This window comes from Natator depressus, chromosome 9 (genome assembly GCF_965152275.1).
Source record: "Natator depressus isolate rNatDep1 chromosome 9, rNatDep2.hap1, whole genome shotgun sequence".
NCBI classification, from domain to species: Eukaryota; Metazoa; Chordata; order Testudines; family Cheloniidae; genus Natator; species Natator depressus.
In genome coordinates, this window is record NC_134242.1 from 47,450,806 (window position 1) to 47,471,168 (window position 20,363).

Sequence of the window (20,363 nt, forward strand, 5' to 3'; positions counted from 1 at the left end):
ACTCTCAAACAATGAATGGCTTTGGAAATTAGCTCTTTTCGTAGACTTGACCAAGCACATGAATGACTTCAATCTTAGACTACAAGGGGAAAACGGGCTTATCTGTGACCTGTAACCCAGGTAAAAGCTTTCAGGCAAAAACTAGTTCTTTTCGAATCCCAACTGATGATGGACTGCTCAACTCATTTTACACGTTGTGAAAAGTTCAACCAAGAAACTGAATCACGATTCCCAACTAGGCTTGCACAAGAAATCATTTCTGATCTGAAACTACAGTTCCAGGAGCGTTTCTCTGACCTTGATGTGAATGCAGGAGAAATACAGATCTTCCAAAACCCATTTGATTGCGATCTCGAAAAACTGCCACCTGAACTTCAAATGGAAGTGACTGACCTGCAATCCAATGACTTGTTGAAGAACAAATATAAGGAAGGAAATCTGGTAGACTTCTATAAATGCCTGCCAAGTGATCAATATGCTCACGTAAAAAACTTTGTCCGTGGATTAATGTCAGTGTTTGGCACTACTTATGTGTATGAAAAAACATTTTCGATGATGAAATATGTGAAATCCAATGACAGATCGACTTTGATGAACTTGTACAATCAATTTTGATGATAGGGAACACTAACTTGGAACCACAGCTAAATGAAATTTTGTCAGAAAAACATCAGTACCATACTTCTCACTAATCCTAAAATAATATTTCTTTTTTTAAATGATTTTGTATATATTTAATTTTTTCCACAGTTGCTTCGGCCCGCGAAGCCCCTTCAAAAATCTAATATGGCCCTCGTCTCAAAGTTTGGTGACCCCTGCCATAGGCCTTTGGATTCTGTCCAACCCATGCCTCTTTTGGTGTCAATGAAAAGAGTGCCCTCTAGACTTCCTTTTGGACTTCTATTCATAGACACTGGAGATTGAGGGACAAATCTAGGAGAAGGTTCCCTATTATGATCTGACAAAGAAGAGATAGGAACACACTCATACAGTGCAGCCAACCTCAGGTGTTGATAGAGGCTGAGGACACTGGGATATACGTCTATAAATCAGAAAGAGGGACTCCAGAGGAGTGTGGGGGATAACAATTTTGTAAGTCTGAACATCTTTGGTTCTGGTACTGACAGAAGCCTGTTACTGCCACTGGACCGACTAATGGATGCTGGCATAATGACAAGATTTTTAGGAGCTGGCAAGGACAGTACCAAGCGAGGCAGAACCAAGGGTATCAGTACCAAAGGAGGTGTCATTGAAAGCACCAATGCCAAAGTGGAATGATCAGTGACCAGAGTAGGTGCATGATTTAATTTCCTGCCAAGAGGCCAAGGCCCATAGCTACGGTAACTACACTAACAAAAACTCTAAAACCCTAACTAGAAAAGCAGGGCTGCAGGATAGTAGATAGACACGACTAAGTTCCATCTTGCTGTCAGGAGTGGTAAGAACTAAGGGCAGCTGGGTTTGCTCCACCCTTTGTGTCCTCAAGTGGGAAGAAGGGACACTAGGACATGCAGGTTACAGGCATGCCCCCTATGAACACTTCTGGCCAAAAGATTGCAATCTCATATGCATGGTGCACATGTGCACCTAGAGAGAGAACCACATGGACATATATAAAGAACCTGCACTTTTGTTCTCCACTAAGGAATATGCATTTAAAAAAAAAACAACTTGGGCACACATCGTACAGAGAGACCTCTTTCCATAATTACAAGATTTTGGGATTACAGACAAGCCTTCTTCCTATCCTCCCCTCCCCCCCCACACACACCTTATTATCCTTTAGGAAAAGTGCTAACATTTCTTCTCTCCCATAGCGATAATCTGCTAGCTTGTACTTTGGCAAAGCAGGAGAAAGGGGAGGCGATGTCACGCTCCCGCCACTGGACAGAGCTCGCAGCCTAGAACAAAGCAGAGGAGGAACAAAATTAAAATGGACAGAATCTACACCTGTGCGATCATATCACTCCACCAGACATAAAATAGAGTTTGAGATGGATAAAATAAATCCAACAATTGCAATCGATTGGCTTCACAGATACCCTACAGCAGTGGAGGAAAAAATCCCAGGACTATTTTTTTTTATTATTAAAAAGAAACCCTGCTTACCAAACAATGGCACCAGCATAGCAACAACATTCTGCTGATGTATAATTAAATTTCTCCCTACAAGCACATCAGGAAATGCTATCCACCACAGCATAAGAAGATGGCCTGGTCTCTCAATTATTCTTCTACACCCCATGGATTACCTTTCTTGGAAGCCCTACTTTACCTGTTAGTCTAAAACAATACCAAAATAAACAATTTTAAGCACTATAAAATATACTGCAATCGTTAGACAATTTTACTATTTTAAACACATTTTTAGATTATCGCTTCCAAACATGTCTGCAGATCGTGTCTGCTCCTTAAGTCAAAAGAACTATCTTTAGGGGTGCAAGAGCTATACATTTCTTGGAACCTCTTCTAAGATCACAAACAAGAATAACTGGTATGATGCTTTTCCTGATGTGGACACCACCCCACAAAGAAGTGGGACTGAAACAGTGAACTCATTTAAAAAGACAACAGCTGTCTGATGTGACTTTTGTTACGTTACATAGGCTACACTCAAATAAATGATTTACAAGTAAAAAACTCCATAGCCTCTAATTTTCTGAGATATAAACCCATGTAAACTTTCATAGTTGATGTGATGTCAAAAGCAATAGTGTATATTAATATAATCTGATCATCACCCATTTTGTTATGTTCTGCATATGCAACAGTGATTATTTTAGTGTCAAAGTGGTGCAATTCCAACTAAAACTGCAAATAATACTTATTGCTATTTGGTAGTGCCAATTTTTTAAGTTTCCTTAAAGAATCTATAGTTTATTTTTACAATATTCCTTCCTCTGGATCAATATATACAGAATATCCCAATAGCCAAATGGAAGGAGGGTTCTAAATCCATTTCTAAAACTCAAGGTAAAGTTTCCAAAAGCACTTACTGTGACTTAAGAGCCCAAGCTTTTGGAAGTTTTACACTAAAATTTTTCTTCTTCTAAAAAAGACCTGAAGATGTTCAGATTCATTCTGATTCTTGGCTTCCATTGGGACGCAACTCTCCATCACTAACGCTAAAGATATCACCCCACTCATGAACACCTGCTGGGGCATGAACCTAGCCTCAGGAGAGTAAGTAAATGCTGCATGGTTTTGTAAAGTTTATTATTTGTAACTCTCAAAAGATATAAACTAATAAACTTCACAAAACTAATATATGCTTGAAAAAATATATATACTTGACCTCCCACGAGCCTGGCTTCATGCTCCATCAAACTTTCATAGAATCACAAAAATTTAGGGCTAGAAGTAATCTCAAGAGGTCATCAAGTCCAGCCCCCTGCACTGAGGGAGGACCATGTAAACCTATACAGGTGTTGGTCTAATCCGGGGTTCTCAAACTTCACTGCAACAGCCTTCTGACAACAAAAATTACTACACAACCTCAGGAGGGGGGACCGAAGCCTGAGCCTCCCCAAGACCCACTGCCCCCGGGGGGAAAGGGGGGAGTGAAGGGGCAAAGTCGAAGCCCAAGGGCTTTAGCCCCAGGCAGGGGACCTGTAACCTGAGCCCCGAAACCGGGTCTGAAGCTCTCAGGCTTCGGCTTTGGCCTCAGGTACCTGCAAGTCTAACACCAGCCCTTGCGACCCCATTAAAATGGGGTTGTGGCCCACAGTTTGAGAACCGCTGGTCTAACCTGTTCTTAAAAACCTCCAATGATGGGGATTCCACAACCACCCTTGGAAGCCTATTCCAGAACTTAACTACCTTTATATTTAGAAAAATTTTCCTAATATCTAACCTAAATCTCCCTTGCTGCAGATTATAACCACCATGAACATATTTGAAGACTTATCAGGCACCCCCTTAGTCTTCTTTGTTCAAGACTAAATATGCCCAGTCTTCAAAAATCTTTCCTTGCAGATCAGATTTTTTAAACCTTTTATCATTTTTGTTGCTCTCCTCTGGATTCTCTCCAATATATGCACAATATAGTTCCTAAAGCATGGCACCCAGAATTGGATACAATCTCCAGGTAATGCCCTATCAGTGCTGAAACAGTTCTCTCTCACCTCTTACATACAACACTCCTGCTAAAACACCCCAGAGTGATATTAGCCTTTTTCACAACTGCACCACATACAACTCGTTCAATTTGTAATGCACTATAACCCACAGCTCCCTTTCAGCAGGAACACTACCAAGCCAATTATTCCCCATTTTGTACTTGCGCATTTGATTTTTTCCTTCCTCAGTGTAGTACTTTCCACTTGTCTTTACTGAATTTCATATTGTTGATTTCAGACCTATTCTCCAATCTGTCAAGGTCATTTTGAATTCTAATCCTGTTCTCTAGAGTACTGGCATCCCATCCCAACTTGGTGCCATCTGCAAATTTTATAAGCACTCTCTCCACTCCATTATTGAAGTAATTAATGAAAGTACTGAATAGTACTACACCAGGATTGACCCTCCAGGACCCCACTAGATATGCCCTTTCAGTTTGACAGCAAACTATTGATAGCTACTCTGAATATAGTCTTTCAATCAACTGTGCACTCACCTTATAGTAATTTCATTTAGACCACAATTCCTTAGTTTGGTTATGAGAATGTCATGTAGGACAGTGTGAAACACCTTACTAAAACAAAGATATCACATCTACTGCACATCCCTCCTATCCACTACACCAGTAATTTGGTCAAAGAAGGAAATTAGGCTGGTTTGGCATGATTGTTCTTGACAAATCCATGCTGGCTATTCCCTATAAATCTATTATCCTCTAGGTGCTTACACTCTGATTGTTTAATAATTTGTTCTAGTATACTTCCAGGTACTGAAGTTAGACTGACTGTTCTATAATTCCCTGGGTCCTCTTTGTTTCCCTTTTAAAGATACCATTTGCCCTTCTCCAGTCTACTAGGACCTCACCTGTCCTCCATGAATTCTCAGACAATTGTTAAACAGTTCTGAGATTGCTTCAGTTAGTTCCTTAAATTCCCTAGGATGAACTTCATCAGGCCCTGGTGACTTGAATACATCTATCTTATCCAAATATTCTTCAGCCTGGTCTTGCCCTATTTTGGCTTGCGTTCCTTCTCTTTTGTTGTTAATACAGTAAAAGCTGTGTTATCCGGTATTTTACCAACCAGAAAGCTCTAGAATCTGGCATTTCAGGAGGGTATGCAGGGTGTGATCTCTGGGAGGGAGTTTGGGTGCGGGAGGAGACTTGGAGCAGGGGTTGGGGCATGAAAGGGGTTTTCGGGTGCTGAATCCAGGCAGTGCTCGTCTCAGGCAGCTCCCCGCAAGCAACGACATGTCCCTGCTTCTCCTAGGCAGAGGTGCCGCAAGTATTCCTTTTCTTTTTGCGAATACAGACTAACACGGCTACTACTCTGAAACCTGTCATTAAAAGAAAAGTTTTAAACTGAAAATTGACTCAAAGCCCATCTTTCACTTGGTTATTTAGGTGTTCCGTACATATTTGTACAGTTAAGGGAATTCTGTAAAATTAGCTTGTGGGTCACTTTTAATGCAGCTTTCATGTTTTAGTCTGGCACCTTCCTATGGCAATTTCTTTAGTCCCACTTTTATATCAGCAGGACACCATTATATTCCAAACTGCCATACCACAGAGATTGGACGACTCAGTGTAATGTTTCACTTGTAGAAGACCTTTCCAAATCTAACCCAGTTTGAATATGAACAACAGTCATTATCTGAGAAATAAATTGACTGACGAGTCTAATACCAAGTTGAGATTCCTAGGTTTTAAGGCCAGAAAGGGCCATCATCATCATCTAGTCTGACCAACATAAAATGGGACTCAGAACTTCACACAGTAATTCCTGCATCAAGCCCCATGATTCATGGCTGAACTAGAAAGAATCCACTAAAAAGACATCCAGTCTTCATTTAAGACTTCAAGTGATGGAGGAATAATCTGCTACATACCTTCGTAAACTGTTTCAATGTTTAATTACCCTCACTATTAAAAATGTGCGCCTTACTTTTCTAGCTTTCGCTTCCTACCACTGTGGATCTAATTATGACTGGACTGCTAAATTAAACCACCATGTAGTATATTTTCTCCCTGGATAGGTACAGTCAGCGATGTCAACCTCTCAACCTTCTCTTCAGTTAATTAATAGATTGAGATTAAGCTTAAGTCTCTCATTGTAAAACATTTTCCAGACAAATCATCTTGTAGTTCTTTCCTAAACCCTCTCCAATTGTTCTACATCCTTTTTAAAAGTATGCCCACAAAAATAGTTATTTTTTCAGTAGTGGTCTCATCTCTTGTATGCCTCCAGCATAATTTATCCATCCAAGGATCATGCTAGCTCTTTCGAAGCAACATCAATTGGTATCTTTGTGTATTGCCTCAGCAGAGAGGTCAAGACTGAATAAGCAAGGGGGGCAAAGACTGAACTACCATCACACCTTTAGAATAGTCTTTATCAGGTCAAGGACAAAGCACATTGGATGGGTATTGTAATAAGACTCTCAAACAATCACTGAAACATGATGTAACATTCCAACAATGCATCCATGGAAGCCCACTCTTAACACGGGTATTTTTTCTTATGAATAAATACTGTGAATGTGGTGGGAGGGAGAAGGGGTACAAATTTCTCAGAGACACTCCACCTTACAAGTTTTTATTTTCAAAACTGAAAACAGAAGGCTTATGTATCTGTAGAACAAGTCCATCATGGTAGTGTCAGTGCTAGTTTTCTCACCAATATGCCTCAGATACAAGGATCAACCATCTCAAAAATCAAGATAGTTCTTCACCTTTCTTGTTCATTCCTTGGATATTCTGGAGAGTCTGATGTGTAAGTGTTAGTTATTACAATGACATAAAACCTCCAATTCCTTTCACACAGAGCACTACGTAGTCATATGATGAAGATTACTTTTAGTCACTATAGATCAGAACTAGATTTGAGTAAGTGCTGAACAGACACTGTACCCAATCCAGTTTTATAACCCATTCAGCCTCTCCCTCCTCTCAAATATACATGTCCATAAAGCCTTCCCAGTTTTCAGAATAAGGTCCCACACTCTGACAAAACAGAAAAGACTCACCATTCAGGCCCAAAGTTAAGTGTTTGAGTTTCTCCTGCCATTTTCTTCTTTTCTAGTCCTCTTTAAAAAAGTGTTAACCTAAAAATAAATAAATAAATCACAAACAAAGAATATCATGAAGACAGCGGAGTAATTATTTTCTTCATAAGGTTAACATGTCCTCAATACACAAAGGCAGACTGCAGCTTGACATCCCAACCATAAGAAATGCTAAAAAGAGTAACTGATTAAGTGGGTTCTACTAGTGAATCTAAGCCGGGGTAGCCAACCTGAGCCTGAGAAGGAGCCAAAATTTACCAATATACATTGCGAAAGAGCCACAGTAATACATCAGCAGCCCCCCATTAGCTCCCCCCTCCCCCCCACTCCCAGCCCCTCCCACCCACCAGCAGCCCCACGGATCAGTGCCTTCCCTCTCCCTGCCCGCACCTCCCGATCAGCTGTTTTGTGGTGTGCAGGAGGCTTGGAGGGGGAAGCGGGCACGCCAGGCTCAGGGGAGAGGATGGGAAGGGGTGGACTGGGGGCAGGGCCTGTGGCAGAGCCAGGGGTTGAGTAGTGAGCACCCCCCGGCACACTGGAAAGTTGGCACCTGTATCTCCAGCCCCGGAGTCGGTGCCTATACACGAAGCCGCATATTAACTGCTGAAGAGCCACATGTGGCTCCGGAGCCACAGGTTGGCCACCCATGATCTAAGCTCTATAATGCAATTAAAAATGAAATACAATTACTTTAGATAACAGGATATTTGGTCCCAGACACCACTTCCAGCACCCCTAATTTGATCCTGGGCAGAGGAAGAAACAAGGCAATTTGCACAGTCTCTTTTGATATTAATAAGCAATAAAAAAACATCTGAACACACCAGCAAATACCTACTTAGGAACCACTACTCCTCTCCTCTGCAGAAGTAAAAGTTTGATTAATGAAGTCACAGCTACACATTTTATAAGTTATGATAAATTACAGAGCTTGAAAAATCCAGTCACTTATCCATGGCAAATAGCAAGATATCCTGGCAGTTGCCCAGGAAATTTCATTTAAAATGTTCTATTACTTACAATTGCAAAAAAAAAGGAGGAGGTTACTTACCTGTAACTGGAGGTTCTTCAAGATGTGTGGTCCCTACCTGAAGTTTACACATGCATGCCATGCGTTGCAGGAGCAGAAAGTAGTAGTACTCTTTCAGTCCGTGCATATCCCCTTGCCTCATTTCTCATGGTTTCATCTGAGGTGATAACGGCAGGGTGGATAGACCACATCTCCCGTTCCTTCTCCATCGCAAATTGAACAGATTCACAGCAGAGGAGGAGGGTGGGAAGTGAAATACAGATAGGGACCACACATCTCAAAGAATCTCCAGTTACAGATAAGTAACGTCCTCCTCTTCTCTGAGCAATGGTTCCTACTTTATTCCACTTAGGGTGATTAACAAGCAATACCTAATTCGGAAGAAGTTGCAAGGATGAGGATGGAATGGTTGAGTGGAGGATAGCCACGCCAAATGAGGCATCCATCGCAGAGTTCTGCACCAACGCATAATGTGCAGCAAAGGTATATACTGAACTCCACGTGGCCACCCTCATGTGTCTCAAAGTGGTACATCATGGAGGGTGGCCATAGTTGATGCCTGGGCTCACATGCAACAGGCTCTCATCCCAAGGGGTGGAGACAGCCCAAATAACTGATTGATTGTAATGCACCCAAACATCCACTTGGAGATTCTTTGTGTGGAGACTGCTTGCCCTTTAACGCTCTCAACTATTGTGATAAACAATCTAGGAGACATCCTGATAGGTGGTCTCCTCTACAGGTAGAAGGCCAAGGCCTGGCAGGCGTCAAGGGACCAAAGTCATTGTTCCTCTGCCGACGTGAGAGGCTTTGGAAAGAAAGCAGGTAAAGTGTATGGGTTGGTTGAGATGAAACTGGGATATGACCTTTGGTAGAAACTTGGGATGTAGCCACAGAGAGACTTTGTCCTTATGGAAAGTGGTGAAAGGGGGGTCTGCCATCATGACCCCAAGTTCACCTATCATTCTTGCTGAAGTGATAGCCACAAGGAAGGTGACTTTTATGGAAAAGAGGGACATAGAGCATGAAGCCAGCAGTTCAAAGTGCTGTTTCATTAGTGCCACAAGAATGAGGCTGAGGCCCCACTGGGGAGTAATAGGTTGTTCAGGTAGAAAAGTTCTGAGGAGACCTTTCCAAAACCTAGTAGTCAATGGATTTGTAAATACAGAGTGCACTTCCACAGGGGGATGGAAGGCTCTGACTACTGCTATGTAGACCTTGAGAAAGTTATGGATGAGCCCCGACATCTTCAAAAACAGGAGGTAATCCAAAAGAAAATGAATCTCCATTTCCTCTGGGGAAAGCTTTTCCGCTTGGTCCAGCAGGAAAGCCTAGTGGACTCTTTCCTGCTGCTCAAAGGATGTCTTGCACTTCCAATAAACATTCCCCTTCTAGAGAAGATGCCCATCCAAATACCATGCACTGGGGTGAAGAATCTACAGATCAGGATGTCTGATTGTGCTATTGTGTTAGCAGCTTGGGAAAAGTGGGGATGGCGTACTTGTGGCAGGCGTGGTAGAAAGGGGAAGGCATAGTTGATCTAATTTGACCAGCAAAGTATGAGAGAATCGCCTTGGGAGTGGATACCTATATCCTGTAGAGCACCAGCTCCACACTCCCATTGGCCAGTTCCCAGCCAATGGGAGCTGGGGGTGGTGGCGACACCTCCGCCAAGGAGCCAGACCTGCTGCTGACCACTTCCAGGGTGCAGCGCAGTCCGCATTGTTACGACAGGCAGGAAGCCTGCCTCTGCACCCTGGCTATGGCGCTGACTGGGAGCCACCTGTGGTAAGCCCGCACCCCAATCCCCTGCCCAAGCCCTGAGCCCTGCCCCAACCCCGGAGCCCCCTCCTGCACCCCAAACCCCTCATCCCCATCCCCACCCCAGAGCCCGCACCCCCAACCCAGAGCCTTGACCCCTTTGCACAGCCCAACCCCCTCCCACAGCCTGAACCCCTCATTCCTGTCCCCACCCAACAGCCCTCACTCCCACACCCCAACCCTTTGCCCCAGCTCTGTTGCATCGCAGGCATCAACGATTTTTTTCAACTGAGTCACCAGGAAAAAAGTTTTAAAACCACTGCTCTACAGCAGTATGTGCTGCATTTGTTGCTGGAGTGGGAGGCAGAGAGGTCTCTGGTTGGAGTCCCCCATGGGTTCAAAATGTTGCTTACTACAGTGTTGTGGAGTTCCTACTTGTGATTGGCCACTAAGCTTCTGCTGAGAGAGTCTGCAATCGCATTCCGAGTACAGTACCTCCTCACTTAAAGTCATCCTGGTTAATGCCATTTTGTTGTTACGTTGCTGATCAATTAGGGAACATGCTCATTTAACGTTGTGCAATGCTCCCTTATAACGTTCTTTGGCAGCCGCATGCTTTGTCCACTGCTGCAGGGAGAGCAGCCCATTGCAGCTAGCTGGTGGGGGCTTTGAACCAGGGTGGACTGGCAGCCCCCATATCAGCTCCCGGTTCCCTTAAGTTCCCTGTGTGGCAGCCACCCAGCAGGCTATCAATTGCCAGCAGTTCAGCTGTCCCTCCCCGCACTGCCATGTGCTGCTCCTGCCCTCTGCCTTGACGCTGCTCCCCAGAGCCTCCTGCTTAAGGGGGCGGGGGGAGGGGCGCCTAATATCAGGGTGTCCCCCTCCCCCCTGCTCCTGCACGCCCATCTTCCATAGAGCAGTGGGGACACATGACAGGGCTCAGGACGGAGGGAGCTTTCTGGCAGCATCTGCCATCTCAGTTTGCCGATCAACTTAAAAAGGCAGTGTACTCAAGAGTAGGGTCAGCATACTTAAAGGAGCAATGCGCATCTCTCTCTCACACACAGGGTGTGTGTCTCTGTCTCTCTCTGCCATGCTGTCTCCCCTCCCTCCATTCGTGCTACCTTGTAGAGTGTGAGGCTACATTAACAACGAGTTAACCCTTGAGGGCTCAGCCAAATGCTAATTCGTCATTTAGCAGGATGGTATTCCCTGGGAGATATCCCACCCTCTGACTTCACCACCTCAACCAAGCTCCACAATCATCATCACCATGTACCAGTATTAAACTGTTTGTTTAAAACTTATACTGGGTGTGTATATAATATAGTCTTTTTTCTGGTGAATAAAATTTCCCTGGAACTTAACCCCCCCCATTTACATGAACTCTTATAGGGAAATTGGATTCACTTAACATCGTTTCACTTAAAGTCGCATTTTTCAGGAACGTAACTACAATGTTAAGCAAGGAGTTACCCAGATGATAGGCTACCAACAACAGGATCTTGTGGACAATGTACCATTTCCATAGAGATTGACCGCATCGGCACACAGAGCAGTCAACCTCGTGTTCCCTTGTTTGTCGATATAATAAATAGTGGTGGTGTTGTCTGACATGATGAAAACATGATGGGAGCCAATGGATGGAAGAAATGCTTGACACATTCTCTGTACTGTCTGGAGTTCCAGAATATTGATGTGCATCTGGATTGCCCCCCACCTGCGGTGGCAGGGATCAGGTGGGCTCAGGCTTCAGTCCCACCTCCTGGGGTCATATAGTAATTTTTGTTGTCAAAAGGGGGTCACGGTGAAATGAAGTTTGAGAACCCCTGTGGTAACAGAAAAGCATTTACCACAGCGTACTTCAACGATTAATATTACTCCAAGACAAAAATATACAAGCCACCACAATTTTTACAGGAATATGTTTTTCTTTCTTCTGAAACTTTGAAAGTACAGTGCTGCTGTGTTTTTTTGGGCTGTTATCACCACTTTCAGATCTGACTTAGGTGAATAATTGTTTAAAGGAGTGGCCTGTGTGGAATACTATCTATGTGATTGGATGTAGCATCAGAGACATTAGTATCATCTTCTTACAGGATGGAGTTTTACTCTTCTGCACTGAAATCCTTCTCATTTTGTAGTTTATTTTAAAGTTATATGTTTAATCAAATTTTTCAATTCTAAAAGAGTTTCGCTTTCGCATATTTAAATTGCTTTTAAATGTCTAATACATTCATCATGTTTATAGGCAGACCACAACATAGCTGACATCATGAAGGAGGTTGAGAAAAAAAAAAGTTTTATGTACAGAGATTAATTTTGGGACTGAGTAAGAAACAGTGGGGTAGATCCTCAGCTGGTGCAAATTGCTCTAGCTCCCCACACTGTTTTTTAAGTCTTTCAGCAAGAACCAGAGCATACCCTTGGATTCAGTGAGTTTGTGTATGTTTTCACTGCAGATTTAACTCAGTTCCTTGGCACCTATGTCTGAGTATCCAGGTTAGCCTATCCCAAACCCATAAAGCCAAACCGCATCGTTACTGTGTCCTCGCTGATGCTGCTCTCAGCAGTGTGTGTCAGTGGGGGCTTAGCTTACGGTTCTTAGTGCTGCAGTAAGCTAAGCCACTCTATGATACGGAGTGAATTCTCTGTCCTTCTGGGCAGGCAGGGGGAATTGTGGAAAAGCAATGAAGGACTGTCTGCATTGGATTGATTTAGCACGCATCCTCAGTGCAAAGAGGACAGGTTGCCAGCCCAAGCAAAAGCAGCATCTGAACTCTACCTATACCCCAAGACAGGCCAGCTAGCATGGCTTGAAACCAGCACCACACATGGATGGGAGAGGGGTTGGGGCAACATCCAAATAAAAGCCCAAGTTTATTCTGCAGTGATGACATACTTCAAGACCCTAGCCCTAGATGTAGTTCTCTTTCTGGCACAAGAAAAAGCAACTGCTACAGCCTTCGGGTCCTTGCAATGGATACAGTCAAACCTACTCATCTGACCATTCTGGACTACAACAGGTTTAAACAAAGCTAGTCATCTTCTTCCATATGGGTCACACGTCAATATCTAGATTGTTCAGCCATCTAACTGCTGCATTATCAAGGATAGCAAAGTATTGTAGTTCACCCTCACGATCTTCTAATCGTGCACTCCTCCACCACGTGTTTGACTGTCTGTTTCACTACCCCGTAGTCACACTGTGAAGACTGGGCTAAGCCAAATTCCTGCACTGTGGCAGCCACACTGGCTGTCCCTGTCAGAAGCCTGTTAAGCCTAATCCAGGATCTGTGTCCCAGATGCAAACAGATGCATTTCAGAAACCCTTACTTACATTCATCAGCATGCCCGCCTCTCTATCCCAGAATTGCCGCAACTCTGCAAGGACATACCTGTTAGCCAATACGCCGTCGTACATCTCTTTAGATCAGCACTGGGCCAGCAGCACTGGATACGAGTGCATCAATGGCCACTGCAAAATGATATTGTGAAGGCAGTCATGGCAAGTCAGCAGGAACTACGGGTGTTTTCTTCTGGAGGTGAGCAGAAAAATCTTATGGGAAGTGGGCATTGCTTATGTATACCTATTGGAACCATTGTCAACCTTGCACAAGGCTGTTTTCATCCGTGATAGCCTGCCATGAACTTTTGAAGGTAATGAGATTAATATTTTGTCATGATTATGTTTAAAGTCACAGACAGGTCGCAGGCAATAAACAAAAATTCACAGTAGCCTGCCATCTGTCTGTGACTTTGGGGGTGGGGGGGATGGGACTGACTGCCACGCAGGTCAAGACAGCTCCAGACCCTACTGCAGCCACTGCGGGAGGGGGAGGCGGGACTGCTCCAGCCCCTGCTGGGGTGGGGGGAATGGGACAGCTGCAGCCACGGGGTGGGGGGAAGGTGTGCACCCCTGGGACAGCTCCAGCCCCCACTGCAGCCACGGGGGGAGGGAGGGGTGGAGGAGATGAGACAGCTCCAACCCCTGCTGCAGTGGGGGCTGAACCCGAAGAAGTCATGGAGGCCCGTTAAAGTCACGGAATCTGTGACCTCGATGACTCAATCATATCCTTACTAGTGGCATCTTGTCCAAGTTCTGATTGATTTTGCTTTATACTATCCATGGGGGATGCCACAAGAAGGCAAACTAGACAAAACGCGGAACAGAAGTTCACATTCTAAGCAACAAGCTCAACAAAATTTGTAATTTTAGGGAAGTCATCATTGCCCACTTCAAAGCTCTTCCGATTGTAATTTACACCTTTAGGGCTGCTACATGTTTTAAACTTTGGGAGACCTGAACTCTGGAGAAGAGCCAAGCAATATTCTCTCTCAACCTCAGCCATTTTTCCAACACATGCTTAAATATCATCATGAACATGTGAACACATGAGAAGAAATACATAGCTCTCCCTTTTCAAGCAATTCAGTGTTTATCCAGGAGACTTAAAACATACATCTCTCTACACAGCCATTTTAACCTTCAGGTCTTGTAGAGCAGGGCTTGGAAAATTCACTCACCTATAGTTAACAGAAAGCTTTCCCTAGAGTGGAGGACTCCTAAGACATCGTTCCTTCAGAATTTAAGCCTCTGTATGTTAATTACATTTCTCACCTTTATGATTGGAAATATAACATTCCCACTTTGAACTACCACAAAATATTCTGAGTCTTTGGGCAGCTTTTGCTTCACTGCCTGTTACCATTAGTAATATTCTCAAGCAGCAAAGTGAAACTAGCCATGGGTTGGTCACTTTCACAGCTGCTATATAGAACTTTGGACAGCAGGATTTCACTTGCAACTTGCTCCTATGCAGAAAACCTATCGGTAGCATAACAGACAGGAAGTGGAAGTATTGAAGGGAGAGCTTGACAAGAAAAAAAAGGATAGGTTAAAGATCCTAAACCTGCCCCCCATAAGAGCCAAGAGGAAGGATGTGAAATAGCAGAGACCCTACCTACCCACTCATTTTGCATCAGCAGCTAGGAGACTAGCAAAGCATCAGAGTAATGGAGTTCCCCATCCTCCAGCAGCAGAATAGGGAAGGAGAAAGATCTTTTACTCCTTCAACAAATCAGATGCAGATGGGAGCTCCAACATTTTTTAAAACATACGAGCCAGAGAGATGTGAACAATCAAGCCTCCAGGCAGGGTCTAGGAAAGGGGTGGGCAAACTTTTTGGCTTGAGGGCCAAAACTGTATGGAGGGCTGTATGGCTTTGAGGTTCCAAAACTGTATGGAGGGCTGGGTAGGGAAGGCTGCGCCTCCCCAAACAGCCTGGCCCCCTCCCACTTCCCGCCCCCTGATTGCCCCCCTCAAAATCCCCGACCCATCCAACCCCCCCTGCTCCTTGTCCCCTGACCATCCCCTCAGGATGTCTCCCCTGCCCCTAACCGCCCCCCCCAGGACTCTACCCCTATACAACCCCCATGCTCCCTGTCCCGACTGCTCTGACCCCTATCCACACCCCCACCCCGACAGGCCCCCCAGGACTCCCACACCTATCCAACCCCCCCCTTCCCCATCAGCCCCCCCCCCCCCCCGGCCAAACCTCCACCCCCATCCAGCCGCCCCCTGGGACCTCCTGCCCCTTATCCAAACCCCTCTCCCCCCCGCTCCCTTACCATGCTGCTCAGAGCAGCGGGACTGGCAGCTGCGCTGCCCAGCCAGAGCCAGCCACACCACCATGCTGCCCAGCAGGAGCTCGCAGCCCCGCCGCCTAGAGTGCTGGCAGCACGGCAAGCTGAGGCTGCGGGCGGGGGAACAGCAGGGGCGGGACCGGCGGCTAGCCTCCCCAGCCCGGAGCTCAAGGGCCGGGCAGGATGGTCCTGTGGGCCATAGTTTGCCCACCTCTGGTCGAGGGACAGCACGCTTCCAAACTCGCTGGAGTAGAAACTGAGTTTCTCACCAAAATGTTGCTTCTAGGCCTTACTAGTGTTCAACACACACCAAAAAAAAAAAAAAGAACCAAAAAAATTCATGAGTCTCCGGCTAGCAGGTGGCTACTACATGTTTCTTGCTCTGTACCAAAGCAGTGCTCTTCCCCAGCAGTTCCACTAACATGCCACATATTATGATGCCAAGTCATACAGTCATCACATTGCAAACTAAGGCCATGTCTATACTTACAAGCTTACAGAGTCACAGCTGTACTGATACAGTTGTGCTGCTGTGAAAGTGCTCATGTAGCCGCCTTATGCCGATGGGACAGAGCTCTCCCATCGACATAATAAAACCAACTCAATGAACAGCAGCTCCTGCTGACATAACACTGTGCACACGAATGCTTATGCCAGCAAAACCTGTGTTTTTCAGGGGTGGGTTTTTTCACACCTCTGAGCAACAAAAGTTTTGCCAACTTAAGTGCTAGTTTAGATATGACCAAGCCATCATATCTAATTAGCACGACCCTGCCACTATCTGTTCCAGAGGTAGAACCTATATACCGCCTCCTTTCCAGCTATCATATGGTGCTGTAACTAAGAACCTAAGAATGGCCATACAGGGTCAGACCAAAGGTCCATCCAGCCCAGTATCCTGTCTACCAACAGGGCCAATGCCAGGTGCCACAGTGAACTTAACAGGTCATGGTCAAGTGATCTCTCTCCTGCCATCCATCTCCACCCTCTGACAAACCCTAAACTGCTACAAAACACATTAAATCCAACAAAACTTATGTATAACATTCCAAAACATATGAAGTCAAGGCCACAAATAAAAGGATTCCTGGAATGAACAATCATTTTCACATTAATTTACCTAACCAGACCTCTGTAGGCCTCATATAGCTATAGCATGTTTTATGATTCTCAATTAGGTTTTCCCCACTTTGCAAGATTTTCCATGCCCCCAGGTAGTAAACATAAAATGTTTAGAAAATGGATATTTCAGAGTGATAAAGCATTTCTAGATTTTCATTGGAAAGGTATTTCAAGAACTCTCCCATGTAGAATCTACTACAAAGTCTTCTTTTCACAAAGGAGCTGCTCTTAAACATGACAGTATAGCTGTCACATGAGAGGATAAGAGACAAGATGTTGGAGTGACAGGCTAGTAACAGGGCAGTCTGCTTTAACCAACTGACAAAAAAGTTAGCTTTAAATAAAGGTTGCTACCATGCCTGCTTCACCCCGTGGGTGCTCAACCCCTCCTCCTGGCTCCGCCCCTGCCCACCCCACACTGCCCCAAATCCACCCCCGTTCCCCCAAGTCCCTGCCTCTTTACCACCTCCTCCCCCTCCCTCCTGGAAAGTCCTACATGCTGCCAAACAGCTGTTAGGCAGCAGGTGGGAAGTGCTGAGAGGGGGAGGAGCAGGCGAGGTGGGGGCAGGTGGAGCTTGGCTGCCAGTGAGTGCAGAACACCCACTAATTTTTCCCTATGAGTGCTCCAGCCCCACAGCACCCACAGAGTCAGTGCCTATGCGTGTATATACACATAACATACAACATATGTAAGAGTATATCATCAACACCTCCTGGGTTGATCATCTATTCTATAGCACAGGGATTCATAGAGAAATCTTTCCTGCCCGGAGCGGAAGAGGAGGGTAGTTACACTCACTTGCTTTGTTTCAAATAGGACTGAAAGACTCTGTGTGTTTGTAGATCACCTACTACAATGGAGTTGTGATCTCAAATGAGGCCTCTAAGCACTACTGCAATACAAATAGCAAACAATAAGGGAAGGGAAATAGTCAAACAACATCACAATTCATTCAGCACCTGATCCAACTCTAACTGAGCCCTATGTAAAGAGGGGAGCTGAATCAAGCCCATGATTTCTTAAGTATGTAGTTGTAAGCTGCATATATCCATGGGGGGGCGGGGGAGGGAGGGGGGAGCTTAACTATGTCCCATATCCCTGTTCAGCCTCCACCTATAAATAAGAAAACTTTTATATCCCCTCATCTTACATCATCAGTTTCCAATACGTGCTACAAATTCTCCACATATGGCTAAGACAATGGTTCAACCACCGATTACTAGCTAGTAACACTAACATCTCACCTTTTACATCTCACACGTAAACCAAAAGCTCAACCTTATCCCATTCCAACTACCCACCTGTAACTGGGTCATGAGACCAGAACATCTAACTTTAGTCTTCACACGGTCCAGAAACAACATCTCCACACATTCTCCCCATTCTACCATGAGGCAGAAAACCCATCTGCACTCCCAATATAATTGAATTCTTATGTTGTCTTGATTTACCCTCCCTAGAGAGGCTCACTATCCTCCAGATACCGACCACACATCTACCTGAATCTAAAGTCACTTTACACATGTAGACCAAAAATCTCAGTCTATTCAAATATTATTTACCACACAAGAGAAAGAGGAATCCACCTATCTATACAATGTATGACATTTTAATTTGTAGTCAGTGATTTAAGAAGCATTTCAAGTTGTGGTTTGGGTCTGTGACACAAGCATTTCCCTGTTGGATGATCTGAGAACAGAGTTAAAAGATCAAATCATGAACTAAAAAAATTTTACAAGAGTGAAATAAATGTTGCCTACTTAAAAAACAAAAGTTGCTTGTTTCAACAGCAGAAAAAAGCCTTGATTTCCAGTTTTATTACGTTTATGTATAGCCTGTTTCACCTGTTTACTTGGTGCATTTTACAGCACTTTCCATATCGTCAATCTAATGTTTTCACTATAATTAGTTTTGCATGTTTGTGTGGGTTTTTGGCACAGCTCAGGGACAGAAAAACATTTTGAAAATAGGATTACGTGGTTGTAAAGCACTAAAAAATTGACGGGGGACTCAGAGAGAAGAGCACCTGAAATTACATTGAAGTCATTTTTTAAAACTGAATATATTTCAAATTTATAATTACCTTTAAAGGATTTTAGAATATACAATCTGATATTTTATATAGGTACACGTAAAATATCATCTGAACAGTGAATATCTTCATATATTTAACTACCTTCATAAACTGTTTATTACCATATTTTTAAATGCTTGGGGGAGGGTATGTTAAACTATAACCCTCCTTGGCATACATACATTGTAGCAAACCTTAACTTAATTTTAGTAAAGGATTTTTAAAACAAAAAGCCTCAGAAGCTCCATGATGGCTTTGAAAAGCTCCGCAGGATCCCCAACTCTCCGTACTTCATGTGCAATGCAGATCTTAGGAGATCTTTGTGGGTCCTTGGTTCCCTCTACTTCACATTGCCCTACAAAGTTTATGTATGGAGGAAGGATGGTCCAGAGGTTACGGCTCTACCCTAGTGCTGAATTCCTTGCTCCATCATCACAGACCTCCTGTATAAGCTTGAGCAAGTCACAGCCTCTCTGTGTCTCAGTTCACCATGTGTAAAATTGGGATAATGGTACTTTCTCTGCCTCTCAAAGGTGTTGTAAGCATAATTCCAATAAAAGACAGATACTCAGATGCTACAGTCATGGGGGCAATATATCTAAGACAGCCAGACTTCTGCAATGCTGCTCATACATCATAAGCAGCTAAGGCAAACATTAAGGTGGATTTCTGCAAATAACTACTTCAAGTAATTTAAACTGTATTTAAAATTTTAAAATAAGGCAGTTTCTTTTAAAAGCATCCATAATTTAAGTGTCTTCACCACTTCCTTTCCAACTCTCCAAAAACCCCTCAGATGTGTAAAAATACTTTCTGTGCAAAAGTATAAGCAATATGAACATAGGATTTATAATGGCTCCCTACTTATCACCATAACTAAGGAATTACTGCTAAGTGGCTTCCATGTTCAGGGAATTTTTAGCTACCTGTAATTCAAAAACAGGTTGATAAAGTTCCTTCATATTTTGAGAAAGACAGCTGGATGTCATTCTGTAATAAATCCACTGCTGCAAACTGAATTACTAACAAAGACATCCAAACTTGTAAAGCTGGGAGTGAGATCCTGATCCTTTATCTCACATCCTGCCACTACCACTGGAACTAATAAAGTGAGTTACAGAAAAGTAGTATAGCAGGATCCTACGTTCTTTTTAATATGCATGCCACCACAAGAGGGCACACTGTTCACATGTACATCATCACTAAATCTTCTTGGTTATAACCTATTTCCTTTAAGTATAGCCTAAAAGCAAACTTTAAAATCCTTGTTTAAGCTTTTTGTCCCCTGATTGTTTTACATTTAAGATTCACATATCATTTATCCCAGTATTTCCTTGAACAGGAGTACTGGAGAGCTAGTATGAGCATGACATCACAAAAGCCATGGAATAGAATCCTGAACTGAGATGAAAATTAATTTTTAAATCAGACTGTTTAAAAACCATGGGACTGTTTGTTAACAGCTATTTAACTTAACTACCTGAAGGAACAGTTTTGAGACGAGATTTTTTTGAAACATTTCAATTACGGGGAGGAGGGAGAGAACG

General features: G+C 43.9%; 1 protein-coding gene across 4 annotated transcripts in view; it reads right to left on the reverse strand.

Moving 5' to 3' along the window:
* GIGYF2 (GRB10 interacting GYF protein 2) overlaps positions 1-20,363 on the reverse strand; it is a 153,996-nt gene that overhangs the window by 130,029 nt on the left and 3,604 nt on the right. For 3 of the 4 annotated variants that reach the window (XM_074964058.1, XM_074964056.1, XM_074964059.1), the window contains exons 2-3: positions 7,144-7,221; positions 1,772-1,901 (exon numbers count right to left, since the gene is read on the reverse strand). In XM_074964058.1, coding sequence (XP_074820159.1) covers positions 1,772-1,901; positions 7,144-7,184 — 171 coding nt within the window. In that variant the 5' untranslated portion in view covers positions 7,185-7,221. Of the gene's footprint in view, positions 1-1,771; positions 1,902-7,143; positions 7,222-13,371; positions 13,390-20,363 lie in introns of those variants that run through there. The other variant, XM_074964057.1, reaches the window with a different exon arrangement.